The sequence below is a fragment of the Diceros bicornis genome, chromosome 7 (genome assembly GCF_020826845.1).
Source record: "Diceros bicornis minor isolate mBicDic1 chromosome 7, mDicBic1.mat.cur, whole genome shotgun sequence".
NCBI lineage: Eukaryota > Metazoa > Chordata > Mammalia > Perissodactyla > Rhinocerotidae > Diceros > Diceros bicornis.
The window spans coordinates 54828404-54847016 of NC_080746.1; the positions used below are offsets into that span (position 1 = coordinate 54828404).

An 18613-nucleotide genomic window follows, 5' to 3' on the forward strand; every position below is an offset into this window, starting at 1 on the left:
AATAGAGAGCCCAGAAATAAACTCATGCATATACAGTCAATTAACTACATCAAAGGAGTCAAGAATACACAATAGGAAAAGGATAGTCTCTTCAATTAATGGTGTTGGGAAAACTGGATGGCCATATGCAAAAGAATGAAACTAAACCACTATCTTATACCATACACAAAAATCAACTCAAAATGGGTTAATGACTTGAACATAAGACCTGAGATCATAAAACTCCTAGAAGAAACTGTAGGGGGTAAGCTCCTTGACAGAGGTCTTGGCAATGATTTTTTGAATTTGACACCAAAAGCAAAAGCAACAAAAGCAATAATAAACTACTGGGACAACATCAAACTAAAAAGCTTCTGCTCAGCAAAGGAAATCATCAATATGAAAAGGCAACCTACAGCATGAGAGGAAATATTTGCAAATTACATACCTGATAAGGGGTTAATATCCAAAACCTATAAAAAGTCATACAACTCAATAGAAAAAAACAAACATTAAAAAACGGGCAGAGGTTCTGAACAGACATTTTTCTAAAGAAGACATACAGATGGCCAACAGGTGCACAAAAAAGTGCAACATCACTAATCTCACTAATCATCAGGGAAATGCAAATCAAAACCACAATGAGAAATCACCTCACACCTGCTAGAAAGGCTACTATCAAAAAGACAAGAAATAAGTGTTGGCAAGGTTGTGGAGAAAAGAAAACCCTTGTGCACTGCTGGTGGGAAGGTAAATTGGTGCAGCCACTATGGAAAACAGTATGGAGGTTCCTCAAAAAATTAAAAATGAAACTACCATATGATCCAGCAATTCTACTTCTGGGTATTTATCTGAAGGAAACAAAAACACTATCGTGAAAAGATATCTGCATCCCTATGTTGACTGCAGCATTATTTGCAATAGCCAAGATGTGGAAACAACCTAAATGTCCATCAATGGATAAATGGATAAAGAAAACATGGTATATATATACAATGGAATATTATTCAGCCATAAAAAAGGAAGGAAATCCTGCCACTTGCAACAACATGGATGGACCCTAAGGGCATTATGCTAAGTGAAATAAGACAAAGACAGACAAATATTGGATGATCTCACTTATGTGTAGAATCTAAAAAAAGAAAAACAAAACAACTGAAGAGAACAGACTGGTGATTGCCAGAGGCAGGGAGGTGTGGGGCTGGCTGAAATAGGTGTAGGTGGTCAAAAGGTACAAACTTCCAGTTATAAGATAAATAAGCCCTGGGAGGGTAATGTACAGCATGGTGAGTATAGTTAACAATACTGTATCGTATATTAGAAAGTTGCTAAGAGAGTGAGTATTAAAAGTTCTTATCACCAGAAAAAAAAATTTGTAACTATGTGTGGTGATGGATGTTAACTAGACTTACTGTGGTAATCATTTTGCAATATATGCATACATCAAATCATTATGTTATACACCTAAAACTCATACAATGTTATATGTCATAATTATATCTCAAAAAAATAAGAAAATGTTCCTATCAAAAACAAAATAAAGCAAAACTGAAAATGTCGGTATCTTCCAAATTCCTGTTCTACCAAACAAAGTCCAGATTTATTGGAGGAAAACAAATCCATTTTCTTGTCTTAAAGATAGTATTTTTTTAATCTCTCTGTGTCTCAACCTCCATCCTACCTACCTTTCTATACAATACTTTTATGATTCAATAACTTACAATAATTGACTCCTACCTCTGAGTTCCCACTGTGCTAGAAATGCTTTCAATAAACTGCTAAACTGTTATTCTATAAACCACAAACTTCTTCATTGTATGCAATGTTCTATAATCTTAGCAACTCTGCCCATGACAAATTTTATGCCAAATTCATAATACAGCCCTCTAACACAAGACTCCCCAGACTAATTTTTCCACTGCCCACTTCCCATAACCCCAGTGGGCCTCAGGGTATAGTTCTAAAATCTAGGTTTGTATTTATCAGCTTCCTTTCTCTCTTCTGAGAGTTCACTGAAAAAAACTCTTCCTGCTGTGCAAGCTGCTTTTTTTCCCTTTTCTATTCCCAAGTTCCAGTTCTCTTTATATAAGTATTTCCAACAGGATGGTCTCAAAATATATTTTGGAATTAAAACTCTGGTGCTTGAGGAAACTGTATATGGAAGTAAATCCATATATATTAGCAGTCTTCAAAGAACTGGTGACTGGGGAAGAATTACTATATTTTATAACCATTTTCCAGTTACCTGACTCCTGCTTGATTTGAATGGTAGGCTTGATACCAGGTGGCAAAGGAGACTGCTGGGGCTGTTGCTGATGAGATACTGCAGAAGGCTGGGCCACCTGTTGCTGTGTCTGTTGCTGCACTGGATGTAACTGCTGCTTAGGAGACTGCTGATGCTGTTTGGGAAACTGTGCAAGAATCTGAGTTGGGGCACCCACTAAGCTTTTGGGGGAAGGAAGTCTGGTTGATGCCATTTTGATTGCTGATGTAGATACACCTGTAGAAGAGTTAGAGAAAAGAGAATTTAATAGTAAAGCATAATTAAAGTTACTTCTGGTTATTGTAGTAGATAATAGTTTAAAGACTAGATAAATCAATAAAAACTATGATTTATTAAGCACCTAGTAAGTGTCAGATATAATATGTGCTATTTTACATATTTGATATCTAGTTCTCAAGCTTGGCAAGGGAGGCATCATTGCTCTCACACTCAAAAAAACTAACTGATTTTCCCTTGGCGAAGAGTTAGAACGAAAGATGGCAGGATGTTCTCATACGTGTCTCTCAATAGATTTTCTGTTAGAAAATATAGGTTTTCAATGTGAATAACTTAAGAACAAAGCAAACTAAGTTTTGAATCTTATTTGTAATACATTTTTTCAAATATTACTTTTCAGGTTCTAAAGAGCCAATTTAAACATGGCATTAGATAAAATAATTCACACCGAAACATTCAACTTTTGAACTAGTATTTAGCATGGCAAAGTAGCTTTTCTATATCTCATTTCTAATAAGCTATAACATAAGGTCATTTCTTGAGAAGTCTAACTGGATCATTAAATAATCATGTGGAAAGTTAACAAGTAGACATACTCAATATACTCACAGCAAAAAAACCTTGATAATTTAAGGTTTTAAGACATTTCTTTTCAGTGCAATACTAATATTAGCATGCACAGATAAGAAGTACCAACAACTTCTACTAAAGATGTCGAGTTTGAGAGAAATTCTTCCCTCTGCCAGATTTTTCATCAGTAATCTTTTTGGTGAGGAAGAGTGGCCCTGAGCTAACACCTGTTACCAATCTTCCTCTTTTTGCTTGAGGAATAGTGGCCCTGAGCTAACATCTGTGCCCATCTACCTCTATTTTTTGTATGTGGGACACCACCACAGCATGGCTTGATGAGTGGTGAAGGTCTGCACCCGGGATTCGAACCTGCAAACCCTGGGCCGCCGAAGGGGAGCACGCCGAACTTAACCAGCACGCCGCTAGGCTGGCCGCCAAGTGATCTTCTTATAATTCATCAACAACTCAACAGGACTATTATCTGTAAATGAATTAATATTCCTAACAAAAAGAACCTGGAATATAATTCACCATATCAACTTTCTGAGCACTGCTGAAACAATGGAAAGAAATTGATAATTTAACAGCCTAATTATCAACTTATTAGGCTATTAACCTTCCTCCACCACACCCCCCCACCACAATTACATTGCATTACAGAAAAATTTAAAATAATATCACATTCTTATGTAAAATGTTTCTAGAGAATGAAAAAGTTGAGAAGTCACTCTGATTCTCTGGGCCTCAGTTTCCCCGTTTGTTGAATTTTCCTTGCCCTACAAGGCTCTAAGGGTTGCTGTGTGGACCAAGTAAAATCACAGAGTGAAGAATACTTTGAGAGGAGACAAAAGGTGTAGTCAGAATCACCTGGAGGGCTTACTCACATTACTTACACATTCCCCCACCATCCCTCCCTGAATACTAGTATTTTGGAGATATATATGTGCTACATTGCTTAGCTGTACTGAACTAGATTATCTTTGGAGCCCCTTTTGGCACGAACATTTTATGACTCAATGACTATAAAGTATTATACAAATCAAAGATATTATTTTAAAACTATTTAAAAGCTTTAACCTTTATATTGCATCCATAATGAACTCTAGTATTAATTGAGGTAAATTTTGTACATGGGTAACTCCCTAACTAAACTATGTTCTCCATATACTTTTGATTAGGAAAAGTATCTGATGTAAAAGCAGTCAGGGTGATTTTAGAGTTAGAGAACTGTGTTCAATCATGCCTTCAACACCTAAACACATAATGCTATATGATCTGATTAAAGTACTTCATCTCTCTGACTATTTATTCATTCAGTAAAAACTTACTGAGCACATACTTTATGCTAAATCCTTGGAAAACTATTCTGCATCCATGAAACAGTCCCTACCTTTAGTTAGAGAAGACAATCAAATGATCACATAAATGTATCATCACAAACTGTAATAAATGCTATTTTTGTCTTAACAAGTAAAAGGTTCCTCTTCCTTTTGCCCTTTGCTTCCCAAACTATTCAGCACTAAAGCCATCAGGTGGCGCAAAGCAAGATGGACCAACAAGTGGTGGCTAAGCAGAAGAATGGCCAAGCGTGGGGTGTCAGAGCCCACTGCAGAGACTGGCCTAGCATGGGAGTCAGCGTCCAAGTAGGACAAGGAGGATGTCCACGCTGGGGGGAGATAAGGGGACTGCACCACGTGTAGCGTTAAAGCCCAATTAGAATAAAGAGGAGTTCCACGAGTGTGAACCACCTAGCACAGGGTCTGAAAGTTTGAGGAGGATGTCCACAGGAAGGGGGCTGGTACCAGAGTTCAAACTAGATGAAGAGGACTTCCAGGTGGGAGGGCAGCCTGGCACAGGTGTCAAGAGCTGAGCAGGTTGAGATAGGCAACCACGCAAAAGGGTGACACGGGCAGGGTATCAGAACTCAGGTAGAGTGAAGTAGGAGTCTCTAGGATGTCAGAGCCTGAGGGAAGTGAGGAAAGCATCTGCATGGAGGTGGGGGCAACAGCAGCAACAATGACATACTGGGTGACTGATAAGTATATGAAAGACAATGGAAGCTAGGTTTTTCACTATCAAATAAGGGAAGGGAGAAAAGTAAAATTAACAGGCAGTGTTTGACTGAAATTGGATATATCAGTATGCACCCATAGTTTTCAACATATATAAATAAATACAGATGTAAATATGTGAATGTGTGTATAAACATCCGTGTAAATGCACATGCATGCACACACACGCGCCCTAGCAATGAGCATATCTAGCACCCAGATTCTGGCTTCTAATTATTACTTCCCACTAAAAGGAACCAGGGCTTCTTGAAGAAATGGCTGATCCCAGGGCTAGAGCAGGAAAAGCACAAGATAAGCTTGGTAGATACATAGGCTTTTTTCCCCCTTCTTTTGCAAGTTCTTTAAAAGAAAACTGACTGTTTAAAGCAAAAATAACAGCAATGCAATGTGGGGTTTATTACATATAGAATCAAAATGTATGGCAACTGTAGCACAAGGATGAGAGAGAAGAAATAGAAGTATGCTATTCTAAGATTCTAACACAATATGGGAAATGGTATATTATTTGAAGTCAGACTATTATAAATTAAAAATGTATATTGTAAGCTCTAGAGCTGAGTTCTTAAGCCCCTCCCCCAGGATATTTGGCAATCACTGGAGACATTTTTTATTGTCATGACAGGGAGGGTGCCTCTAGTTATCTAGTAGGTAGAGGCCAGAAATGCTGCTGAACATCCTATAATGTCAGCCCCTCAAAACAGAGAGTTATCTGGTCCAGAAAGTCCATATGTGAAGGTTGAGCACCCTACTCTATATTTTAAAATAAAAATATATAGCTAATAAGCCAATGGAAGAGATAAAATTGAATCCTTTTTTTAAAAAACTCAACTCCTAAAGAAGACAGGAAAAGAAAAAAGAAACAAAGAACAGAGAGGACAAATAAGAAACAATTATCAAGATGGTATACTTAAACTCAATCATATTGATAATCACATTAAATGTAAACAAACAAAACACTTCAATTAAAAAGCAGAGATGGTGGGGCCGGCCCGGTGGCGTAGTAGTTAAGTTCACGCGCTCCACTTCGGTGGCCTGGGGTTCGCAGGTTCAGATCCCAGGTGCAGACCTATGCACCGCTTATCAAGCCAGGCTGTGGCAGGCCTCCCAGATATAAATTAGAGGAAGATGGACACTGATGTTAGCCCAGGGCTCATCTTCCTCAGCAAAAAGAGGAAGACTGGCAACAGATGTTAGCGCAGGGCTAATCTTCCTTACCAAAAAAAAAGAAAGCAGAGATGGCCAGATTGGACAAAAAAGTAAGACTTAACTATGCAATGTTCGTAAGAGATGCATTTTAAATACAAAGGCACAGATGCATTAAAATTAAAAGGATGAAAAATTCGATATATTGTGCAAACACTAATTATAAGAAAGTTGGAGTGGGTACATTAATATCAGAAAAGATAGACATCAAAACAATCAGTATTACCAAAGAAAAAGAGCAATGTTTCATAATGAAAAGGAAGTCAGTTCATCAAGAAGATACATCAATCCTAAATGTGCATGCACCTAATAACAGAGCTCAAAATACATGAGACAAAAACTGACAGAGTTAAAGGGAGAAATGTTCAAAGCCACAATTATAGCTGGACATTTTTATACTCCTCTCTCAATAACTGATATAACAAGTAAAAAAAATAAAAAGGAGGACAATTTGAATTCTATCAACCAATTTAATCTCACTGACATGCATAAGACCAAATGAAAAGTCAATTGTTTAAAAATCATTTATTAAATAATCTAATGCAGCATACACTCTTGGTTGCCTAATCTTTCTCCTCTGCCCTTTCTCCTTTCTAACAGAACCCTATTTTCTCCCCAACAAAGGATGCACCTTCCTGGGCACTGGCATGTAGTTTAGGAGAAGCTGACCCCAAGCCAGCCCTGGAAGTCAATTCCTAATTGATCTAAGCCAGTCATGGTGGCCCTATTCCTTTTTGCCAGGGACTAGTTTAGGCTAGGGTATATGACACAGATAACAAGACATGAGGGGAATCTTCTCCTGGGGACTTCTGGGAAAGGTTTTCTCTTTCCTACGACAGATTCAACAGAAGGGGATTATCCTGTGCCCATTGTCATATCTGGATGTGATTCATGGAACTGCTGCACTCATCTTGCAACCACGATGGGAGCTACCAGGGAAAAAAGCTGATACACCAAGAAAAGCAGAGAAGGTGGAAAAAAATACTCCTTGATGACTCCAGTGAGCTACTATATAACTTAACTGGAACTTCCTTGCTTCTAGACTTTTGGTTTTGTGAGATAATAAATTTTCTTATTGTTAAAAACCAATCACTCTGTCAATGCAGATTTATGTAAAGTCATTCAATTATTTATTGCATTTTACAATTCAATTTAGATATTAACAATCTAGGGGCTGTGTAACAATTATTAAACATTTGAATGTCCAAAAGAATACAGGCTGCTGTGAATACCACTGAAGCAAACATAATAGTTCATATCTGGAGGAATTACATACAGTTCAGGCTACATTTAATTTTGAATAAATATGAATACTTAGAGTTTTAACATGAGGCCAAGAGAAAGAATGAGGCCCAAAAGACATCAAAAAACAACGTCATGTAAATGAAGTGGAAAGAAGGTACATAACTGTAAGACTATTACCTGTGTTTTATCTTATACACATAGAGATTAAAGAAAAAAATCAGGTATTAAGCAACTGACTGGTTAAATAGTATGCCATTCAAAATTTCTTTTAATCCTAGAAATTATACTCCCCCCCTCTTTTTTTAGTAAACAGGACGAACAAGGACTTAATATTGGATACATACTAGGGAAATACTTGTGCCTACCGATCAATGTTAATATCATTAAAGAGAGAACCCAGACATGTGACTCCTAAAGCGATGCAACAGGAAGGACCACAATACCACTTATAAAATGCTCATTCCCCCACCTCTAAAAACAATCAGACTTGAATCTGATCAGGCTTCTTGATTTAACTATCAGTTTTATGGAAATATATGGAACAGGAGAACTTGTTAAACCACACCATGGGGATAAAAATCAGCAAAATCCAGATTACGGAAAACTCTCAGGAAAAATGATTGATTTCTTCAATTAATAAATTACAAAGAAAAGGGAAAAGAGGGAAGTTAAAAAAAAGTAACCATATCAACCAATGTGTAGACTTCGTTTGGATCATAACCCAAAAACAAATTTTTTTTTATGACATGATCAAGGAAATCTGGATACTAGAGATTTTATTATATCAAGAAATTATTGTTAAAAATTCTAGGTGTGATAGTGGTATTGTGAGTTGTGATCTTTTTTTTAGAGATACATACTGAAGTATTTACAGCTGAAATTATACGGTATCTGGGATTGGCTTCAAAACATTATAGGTCAAAAAAAAAAATTACAGGTCAGGGGTGTGTGGAGGGAAATAGCAGGTACAGATGAAACAAGACTGATCATGTATTGCTTATCCCTGAAGCTGGATAATGGGCACATGGGGGTTCATTTTACTATTCTCTCTACTTATGTATGTTTGGAATTTTCCATAATAAAAAATGTTAATTATCCTTTCATCTAGATGACCAACTCAGAATAACCATTCTAATCAGTAGAATTTTAAGAAGTCCCATATTCCAAATATTAAGGAGTTCCTTTCCCTTCCCACAGCATGAGCCAGCCATACACAATCACCCTACTCCCTACCTTTGGAACAATCTCTACACCTATAAACATGGGGTCAAGCCGCCAAGTTACTACTACTAAGACTCTTCCCCTCTACCACCAGCTGCCCCTATAAGAATAACCAGAGATAGATACATCAGCTCTAAAACAGCCTGTCTCTAGTCCCCAACAGCAGCACACACTGAATGCCCCTGTCCCTCAGGAGCTGCTACAGAAACCCTAGTCAGAATCACAACCACAGTCTGTATATTACCACTTCCAATAACATTTACCTTTTTTAAAAGAAAATGCCTTAATTTCTTAGCACTAATAATATCCAAATTAAATATCACAAACAAAAATTCAAAGGAATCATGTAGTTTCCTGGAGTATCTATATTCAGATAGTTTACTTTTACATCTCTCATGCTCTACAGAATTCCAGTGAATTTACATGAAATTTCTGAGACGTGTTGTACAGCTCCCCTTTAACTACTTACAGCTTGAAGAGATATAGGATGCTAAGAAGCAAAGGAGAAAATAGGGAAGTCATAAGTTCCCAAAAGATTCAGAGGATACCTGGAGAAAATTAAGAATGAAAAACAGAAGCATGGAATATTCGTTTTGCCTAAAGATAGCTCATTAGTAACCAAGAGAAATACTCCTCTTATCTCAGATAATAACATCTTCCTTGGAAGAACAGTAATCTTTCCAATACAGTAAAACTTCAGCAAATTGTGTGATGAGTACTAAAAGGGAAAAACAACTATCAATGGATGATAGTTTTGATACAGGGGTCAGTCAGGTGAAGAGACAGGTGGCTTTTCCTTCTCTCACCTTCAAATTCTGAAATGGTGAATTTGGATCATGTTTGCAACCAACATTTTAAATAGATTTTCTGTATTAAAACTATTTCTATTTTTAATAATACTATATTATATTTAACTGTTATGCAAACAGAAAAGTTGGAATGGTTATAAAAAATTACTTAACAAATAAGAAAGAAAATAAAGAAAAATTCAAGCCTGCTATTTCCTGTCATTGATTGAGACATTAAATGGGTATTAGAGCCAGAAAATAATGACAGACGCTCTCATATCCTACCATTAGGGCTGCAGAGTTAAGGAATACTGATCACATTCATATCTATGTAACCTCTTCTTTGCTAACACAGTTATAGAGAACACACTAAATAAACATGACTAAAGCAATTATGAAGAACACTGTGCTTTCCTATTTGAGCGCTTGCATTCACTACTAGTTCATAAACTAGGATATTTCCAAGTCCCAGTCTATCTTAAGCTATATATCATTCAAGTAAAATTCAATGAAAACTAATACTAAGTACTGTTCTATATTGCTCCTATGCTCCCTTTGATAGACTACCACCATGGGTATAAATTCTGTATAAATGCTTCCCTCTGATCCCCATCTTAAGACTTACCAACACTAAAAAGAAAATTTCTGACAGTGTGCTATTTGCCTTTCTACAGCAGGATTACAAAGATATGGAAGACAGCTAAGCTGATTTAAGCTAACATGGAACTGAGGTTTCCACATTTCCTTTCCTCTGCTATTAAGCAGCAACTGTCCTTCAGTTCAGCCTCAGTTCCTCTCAATACCTCCCATCATCCATCTATACAGAAAATTTAGGAGACTGAAGAAAAGGCAAATGGCATGTCCTTGAAATCATCCTCTTCACCATACTTCTTATCACTGGGTAACTTACTTTGAAGAGGTTATATAATTAATGTTTCTTCTGAAGAACCTATAGTAAAATAATTTGAAGTTCCTCATTTAAAAATTTTATTAAACGTATTTGTATATGCCTTTGAAATTTGTTCTGACAAGATTTAACCTACATTTTGTGAATGTTAATGGCCTAGGTGACTAGGTACTATGCATTTGAAAAAAAAATCTTGGAGTAAGCATATTAATATAAGAAAACTGAGTAACCCACTATCTTGAGTAACCCACTATCTTGACATTCTCAAACTGGGGGAGGGGGAGTGGTAAGCTCTGATATAACAGTAGGAACCTTCACACCCAAAGCAGAAAAACACACCCACAGAGTTTTCTTCAAAATTCCCATACCGCACAGGGACAGAATTACATGGTGAATTACCACTCACCTTGTGCTACTGTTGACATGACCACAGACGGTGTGGAAGATACCACAGCTGTTACTGCAACTGTATTAGGAATAGGTGATGGTGTAGAACTGCTGCTGCCACTGCTGCTACTACTGACCAGAGAGGACTGTGAAGCAGTTATAACCACTGGTGGCTTCTGGGTTGTGGAAGCAATGACTGATGTTGGTACAAGCTTAGTGACTGCTGCATAGTTATGGGATTTGGAGAGAATGTTGGGCACGAAGGTTGAACTTGGTGATGTGGTCACTATAATAACCTAAGGAAGGAAAAATAAGTTATTTTCATGTACCTACCACACTACTAATGTATCTAAACTCACAGTTAAGTTATATACAATGCAAAAATAGCTTATGAAACATGAAGAAACAATTCAACAAAGAGAAATGTACAGCTAAAAATATATGAAAGCTTTCCTTTACTAGTAATCATCAAAATGTATTTAAAAGAAACAATTTTTACCAACCAAATATTTTAAAAGACAACATTCAATGCAGTACAAGATACAGCAAAGTAAGCATTTCAATATACTGCTTAGGGAGTGTAAATTGGCACAATCTTTCTAGAAAGCAATTTCGACAATCATTCATTTATAAATACTTGTTGAGCATCTACTATGTGCCAGGCATGGTTCTAGATGCTGGGGAAAGTGGAACGAACAAAACAGATGAAGTTCATACTTTCGTGGAGCTACGTTCTAGTAGGGGGAGAGAAACAATAAACAAATAAAAAAGTACGTAGGTAAAGATAAACAGAAGAGACAATAAAGCAGGTTAGGAAATAAAGGATAATAGGAATGATTATTTGAATCGTTTTTTATAAAGTAAAATGAATGATTTTTTATAAAGTATTCAATGAGGATCTCTCTGATAAGGTGACATTTGAGTACAAACTATAAGTAGGGGTGTGAACTATGTTGCTACCTAGAGGAAGAGCATCCAATAGCACAGGGAGCAGCAGTAAATACAAAGGACATGAGGCAGAAGCAAGCTTGGTATGTTCAAGAAATTTCAAGGACCTAATGAACAGGATTGGAATTTATAAGGTAAAGAGTAGAAGGAAGCAGATTCAGAGAGGTAATGGAAGACTAGATGATTTAAGATCATGTTGATAGTATCTACCCTTGATAAGATACAATGAAAAGGGCATTTTAACCTCTATGGTCTTCCTTCTGAAAACCCATAACCCTAGTCTAATCATAAGAAAAACATTAGACAAATTCTAATAGTGAGGCATCCTACAAAATACTATTCCTCAAAACTGTCAAGGTCATCAAACACAAGGAAAGTCTGAGAAACTTTCACAGCCAAGAGGAGCCTAAGGAGACATAACAAGTAAATGTAATGCGGTATCCTGGAACAGAAAAAGACAACAGGTAAAAACTAAAGATATCTGAATAAACCATGGACTTTAGTTAATAACGCATCAATATTGGTTCATTAATTGTAACAAATGTATCATACTAATATAAAATGTTAAGAATACGGGAAATTGAGTGCAGAGTATATGAGAACTCTCTGTACTATTTTTTCAACTTTTCTGTAAATCTAAAACTGTTCTAAAAAATAAAATATTTTTTAAAAAGCATTACTCTATCTGCTAGGTGAAAAGTACAGTAGGGCAGAGACAGTAGAAACAGGGAGACATATCAGGAGGCTCCTACAATAAACCAAGAAGAGATGACACTGACCAAAGTGTTTGTGGTAGAAGTGGTGAAAACTGAACAGATTCTGAATATATTTAAAGGTAAAACCAACAAGATTTGCTCTTAGGTTGATATAGAGAACGGAGGAAAAAAGAGGCAAGAAAGACACTTCGAGGTTAGCAAGTACGGCTAGAAATCTGTAGATGATATAAGAACACAACATTTCAGACAGAGAGAACAGGATGGAGCAAAGGACCTAACGTGGGAATTAGCTTGATGTATTTAAAAACAGAAAGAAAGCCTGTGTCGCAAAAGCGTATAGGGCAAGCAGGGGTTGGAAAAGCAAGCAGAAGCTGGATCAAATTTGTTAAGCCAGAGTAAAGAATTAAAACTTTATATTAAGTATAATGGGAAGCCATGGGAGGATTTTTTTAAGTAGGGAAACAACAAAATTTGATTTATATTTTAAAAGATCATTCTAGCTGCTATGTGGTAAGAGGCAAGAGTAGAAGCAATGAGACTAGTAAAGAAGCAATTACAGTAGACCAGGCAAGAAATGATAGAGCTGCTTGGACTGGGGTGTTAGTAGTGGAAATAAAGACAAGTGATCAGATTCAGATTATTTGAAGGGGTAGTCAATAGGACTTGATGTATGGAAATGGTAGGGTTAAGGAAAAGAACATAAACAAGATTAATTCCTACACCTAACATGCATTGGGGCTTATTTAAATCCCCCAAAAATCCAATAACACAGATACTACTATTATTATCCCCATTTTATAGCTGAGAACACAAAAATCATTTACGAATCTGTAGTATCACAGTTCTGGGTGAGTATAATGGTGGCATAGTGATACCCAAAACAGAACAGAGTATCTTTTTTCAAACTCTTTCATCAAAATTACTTGTACCACCTAGGACAGAAAATTGTTTTGAAAAATCCAAAGAATTTAAGGGAGAAACTCTTTTTCATTTTTATATCAGTTCTAAAGAAGGCCTGAAGTTAAAACAGTCAGTCAAAATTTACCAAGTATGTCTATACTCATACCTACATCTCAAAGAAACTTTAACTATATCATTGTTTTTATATATTTTTGGCATTACAGAGAATTATAAGATATAAGTACATGGCCATTACTTTAAGGAGTTTGTTAATTATTTGAGGAGTCAAGAGAGATAAACAAGTCTTGACTGGCAAATACCTTTATAGAGTTGACCAGCACACTTCTACATAGACTTAATCAGCAAACACCTATGTAGCATTATTACAAAAACAACCATCAGCCATCATATAAACTGAGAAGAAGTACATCAATATGGTAAGAAGACCAGAAGTTTAAGAGTCAAATGAACCTGAGCTTAATCCTGCCTCTGCCACTGACAAATGGCAGGCCCCTGAACACGTTAAAATCTCTGGGCTCCAATTTCCATCTATAAAATAGGGATAATAATACCTACCTTGCAAATCATTACAAGGATTAAACAAGATAATGATGTGAAGCATCTAACATAGTGCTAGGCACATAGCAGGTGGTCAATATTTGGCAGTCAACAAATGGTACTTATTAGTAGCTTATTATTACTACTTACTAAATGTTAAAAAGATATCAGTAAAGGCATTATAGATCAAATCAATCTGGAAATATATTTTAATGTACTCTTTTTGTTTCATTAAAAAATTTTATATATCTTTTTCCCAAATTCTGATACCCCTGCGAATCCAAAGAACTCACAGCTACTACCACAGTCAAACCAATTAGAGTAGTAATGGTAATTAGGTTTCACATTTGCCAATTCCAAACTAATAGTAATAGCTTCCCGGAGCACAGTGTTTATAAGGACTCTGCAGCACAGATGAGGACTCACCAAGGCTTGGCAGGAAAGTATGCCACAGTTAATTAGCAATGTCTGTCATGGGCAAGGGAAGAGGAAGCATTCACACTTGTGTCAAATATCTGCAAGTTTAGAACTAGAGTATGCATGTAGGCTTCTAACATTAAGACAACAAAATTTTAGCAAAATAAATCTGGAGTCTTTAAGAGCATGTTTTAGGTTATAGATACAAATGATTGAGCATGTTTTAGGTTATAGACACAAATGATACAACATATTTTGAGTTTTCAATCTGCAAGTTCATTTCTGATCTGAAAAGGGGTTATCCAAAATTAGAGATCCACCTTGAAGAAAATTACTTGCACTTTAAAGTTATTTATTACGACAGGGGAAATAAAGGGATTTTGAAACCAAGTGAACCCAACAGTGTTTATTCAGGCCATAATTCAAATTACTGACCTTCTAGCACTCACAAAAACTCCTTAAGAGTGCTGGGACTTGCACCCTAAGGATAAAATGAAAAATATCAATCAAGCACGTGAAAGCATAAAGCTATATTCTGTTGCTTTGTTTATATAAGTGCTGTACCAATGTTATACTCAAAATGAAGGCACCACATTAACATAGGTGGAAATTTGTCTACCCTGAAAATCGATGACCTATCTGAATTTGAATCAAGTCCACAAATTCATAACTATACTTAATGTAAAATTTCACTTTACCTAAAATAATTCCTAAGTTGACTTACACAGGATTTGTGAGAAATCCAAGGTGAATGCAACAATGGCAACAGCCTTACAGAGATTTCCAAAAAATCCAATTACCAAGCAAGAGGAAAACAAAATCCCAAAGAATATCTATTAGTCCTATCTACACTCAGCTTGTCCAAGAAATATAACACTACTGGCACTGAGTCCACGTGAAATAAAAGAATACAGTTTTGCATCTGGAACATAGTAGATACTCACTAAATATTTGTGGAATGAATGAGTCTTATTTTTAATTTAGTTTGTTTTAAATGTTTACTTTTTAACACAGTAGGACAAATCTAAGGTTCTGAGCCTGGAATCTCAGGGTATGGCTCATATATGACTTTGAAGATAAATATGCCCTCTTATAAGCATCACAAGTAACTACCTCAACTATCTATTCTCAATTGACAATTCAGAAGAGAAAAAAGAAAACAGAGATATGGTTAAGCCAGTGAATCAAAAAAAATTTCACCAACTTCATTTATAGGTGAACCCCCCATCTATTACAAGTATTTTTATATAGGTCTACCAAAGAAGGTTGGAAAGTTAATAATGGTAGGTGACATTTACTAAACACTCATCATATGTACTATATACTAAGCACTTTCCATGAATCATCTGATTTAATTATCCTGATAACTCTAGGAAGTAAGTACTATTATTATCTTTGTTTTATAAGGAAACAGAGGCTCAAGTGAGGTGGCAGAGCCAGTATTGGAACCAGATCTATTTATTCATTTATTCATTCATTCATTCAACAAATATTAATTAACACCTACTACATGCCAGGCACTGTTCTAAACACTAGGGGATACAGTGATGAATAAGACAGTCTCTACCCTCAGCAACTTATACTCTATAGGAGAAATAGGAAATAAACAAATATGTGATATAATGTCAACTAGTTATAAGTGTAATGAATAAAAATAAAACACAGTAAGGGAATAGAAGGACATGGATGGGAGGTGGGTGCTCTTTTAGCTATAACTTTGCTACACTATTTCTCAAAAAACAAATTAAAAGAGTAGATAAGAAGGGGGGAGGAGAGAAAAATTACTGATAAAATAAGACCCAGCCAAGAAGGTAGTAAAAAAAATCACAATAAGTAGATTTAAAAACTCACAGAGTATAGCAGGCTGATGACATCATTATAGGGCTAGCCCAGAAAGCAGTAACTATATTATAATATAATATGAAAAATGATATTCAGAAAGATTACCTTGGAGTCATCAAATACAAATGCAAAAATTATGTTCAGTAAAGTCATCAAAAATAGTCAATTTCTACATATTAAGGGGTAAGCTTCAGTTAACTGATGAATTCACTATTTGGAACAGCTCATTCTCAACAGTGCAAATAAATAAAACACTGCTTTCCATAAAATACCTGCAAGGAAAGGGAGCTAACATTTTTGAGTATATACCTTATGCTGCACTTTAAAATACCCAAGCTCATTTAATCCCCACAACAACCTTATAAAATTGGCATTATTCTCATCTTACAGATGGGTAAACAGATTTACAAAGACTAATTTATCTCTGGTCATACTGGAAGAGCTGGGGTTCCAACCCAGGCCTCTTTGACTACCAAAATTCTTGCTTGATTTTAACACCACACCATCATACCTCATCCTAAGACTGAAAATAGAATTATATTCCACGGATCAGCTCATTACCACTTTCAGTTCATTAAGAAAATGATAATTGTTTTTATTATATAATGACATCTTCCAGGAAACTCAAGGAGGTTCATTAAATGAAAGTTATTGTGGATCTGAAGATTCAAAGGTGGGAAAGACCACGCATTGAACACAAAATTTATCTCCACTCCTTCCCCAAAATCTCTCTAAAACAGTATGAAGGGATATTTTAAAAGGAAGAAAGGCACATAAACCCATAAGGTCAAAATGGAAAAGAGACAACAGCTATGAAGTTTTGGAAACTGGAAAACAGACAGATAAGTAGCAACCGATCAAGCACACCCAAGAAAGTGGAAACCTAAGACAGCAAACAAAAACAAAAAACAAGACAACTTGCATCAGAGAACCCCAGAAAGACTCAGGAATTGAGAGCACCAGATATTTTGAAGTGGGAGTAAAAGAGAGACTAGAGAGAGAAAAATTAGTTGAAAATTTGTTTAAGCAGCATTTAGATCCCTAGCTATCTTCCCCCATCCTAAAGGAAGACTAGGCATTTATTCTCTGAGGGAGAGACTGAATCCAAGGGAACCTGATGACACCAGGCTGAAGCGGGTGGGTGCTATGCTAAAAACAGAAGGGTTAAGTAAAGTCTATATTATATACTGAATGATGAGACTATCCAGGTCTCTCCCTCCATTTACTCCCAAAATACTGGCAGACAGGCTTATTACTGCAGGCAGGAGACTAGAAGATTCTTTTCTAAGGAAATCTGATCAGTCCATGAAAAAGCCCTAATGAAAGTGACAACTGGTGGAGGTAAAGGGGTAGTGGGTGTTTCTCAACAAAGCAGCCCAGTTAGTTCAACCTACAATGAAAGCCACCAGCCAACATGTGCCACCCTATACACAGAGCTTTCTGTTAGCTTTTTAGTGCCCACTTGCATACATAGACAGACAGCCAGCATTTAAGGAGACTCTGAAATGAAAGACAGAGATCAAAACAAATAGATAAAAGGAACTTACAGGTAAGAGAGAAAACATGAAAGAAGAAAACATGAAAAAAATTATCATGAATATCATCAGATAAGAGAATATGGTGATTTTATGAAGAGCAGGACACTATTTTTTTTAAAAAAAAGGAACTTGCAGAGAATAAGAGTTATTAGAAACGTAAAGCATGATAGCAAAAATGAAAAGTTCCATAGAAATAGTAAAGCACAAAGTAAAAGGACAAAGAAAATAATACTTATAGAACATCTACTATGTGCTAGGCTCTATTCTAACAGTTTTATATTTATTATTTCATTTTTTTACACCCAAAACCTTATAAAATAGATATATTGTTTTCCCTATTTTACAAATGAGAAAACTTAGGTCTGGAGTTTAGTCTTCCCAGAGTCACACAGCTAGTAAGTGGCAAAAATTGGGATTTGAATTCAGGAAGTCTAGTTCCAAAATCCAGACTTGTAACCACTATACTATAGTAGAAAGAAAAAGCAAACAAACAGGAAATGGGAGTGAGAAAAGATAAGAACATTAAAGGATCAATCTAGGCAGTTCAATGTCTTGAAAAATAACTGATCCAAAAAGAGAGAATAGAGAAAAATCAAAGAAATAATTCAATAAATTTCCCAAAATCAAAGGACATGAGTGTCTAAAATGAAAAGGGCCATTGATTGTGCAACCCAATGGATAAAATAAAGACCCACACCAAGGAAAACTACTTTGAAATTTCAGAACTCTGCAAGTTACTAAAAGTTTTCAAAGAGAAAAAGATCTGAAATTAGAATGGCACTGGGCTTCTCAAAAGCAATACTGGAAGCCAACAGCCAATGG

General features: G+C 36.0%; 1 protein-coding gene across 11 annotated transcripts in view; it reads right to left on the reverse strand.

The window, feature by feature from the left end:
• The window catches only part of EMSY (EMSY transcriptional repressor, BRCA2 interacting), an 88440-nt gene that overhangs the window by 51358 nt on the left and 18469 nt on the right, over positions 1-18613 (reverse strand). For 10 of the 11 annotated variants that reach the window (XM_058545571.1, XM_058545572.1, XM_058545569.1 and 7 more), the window contains 2 exons: positions 10892-11168; positions 2225-2479 (listed from right to left, as the gene is read on the reverse strand). In XM_058545571.1, the coding sequence (XP_058401554.1) occupies positions 2225-2479; positions 10892-11168 (532 nt within the window). The remainder of the gene's footprint in view (positions 1-2224; positions 2480-10891; positions 11169-18613) is intronic. The other variant, XM_058545570.1, reaches the window with a different exon arrangement.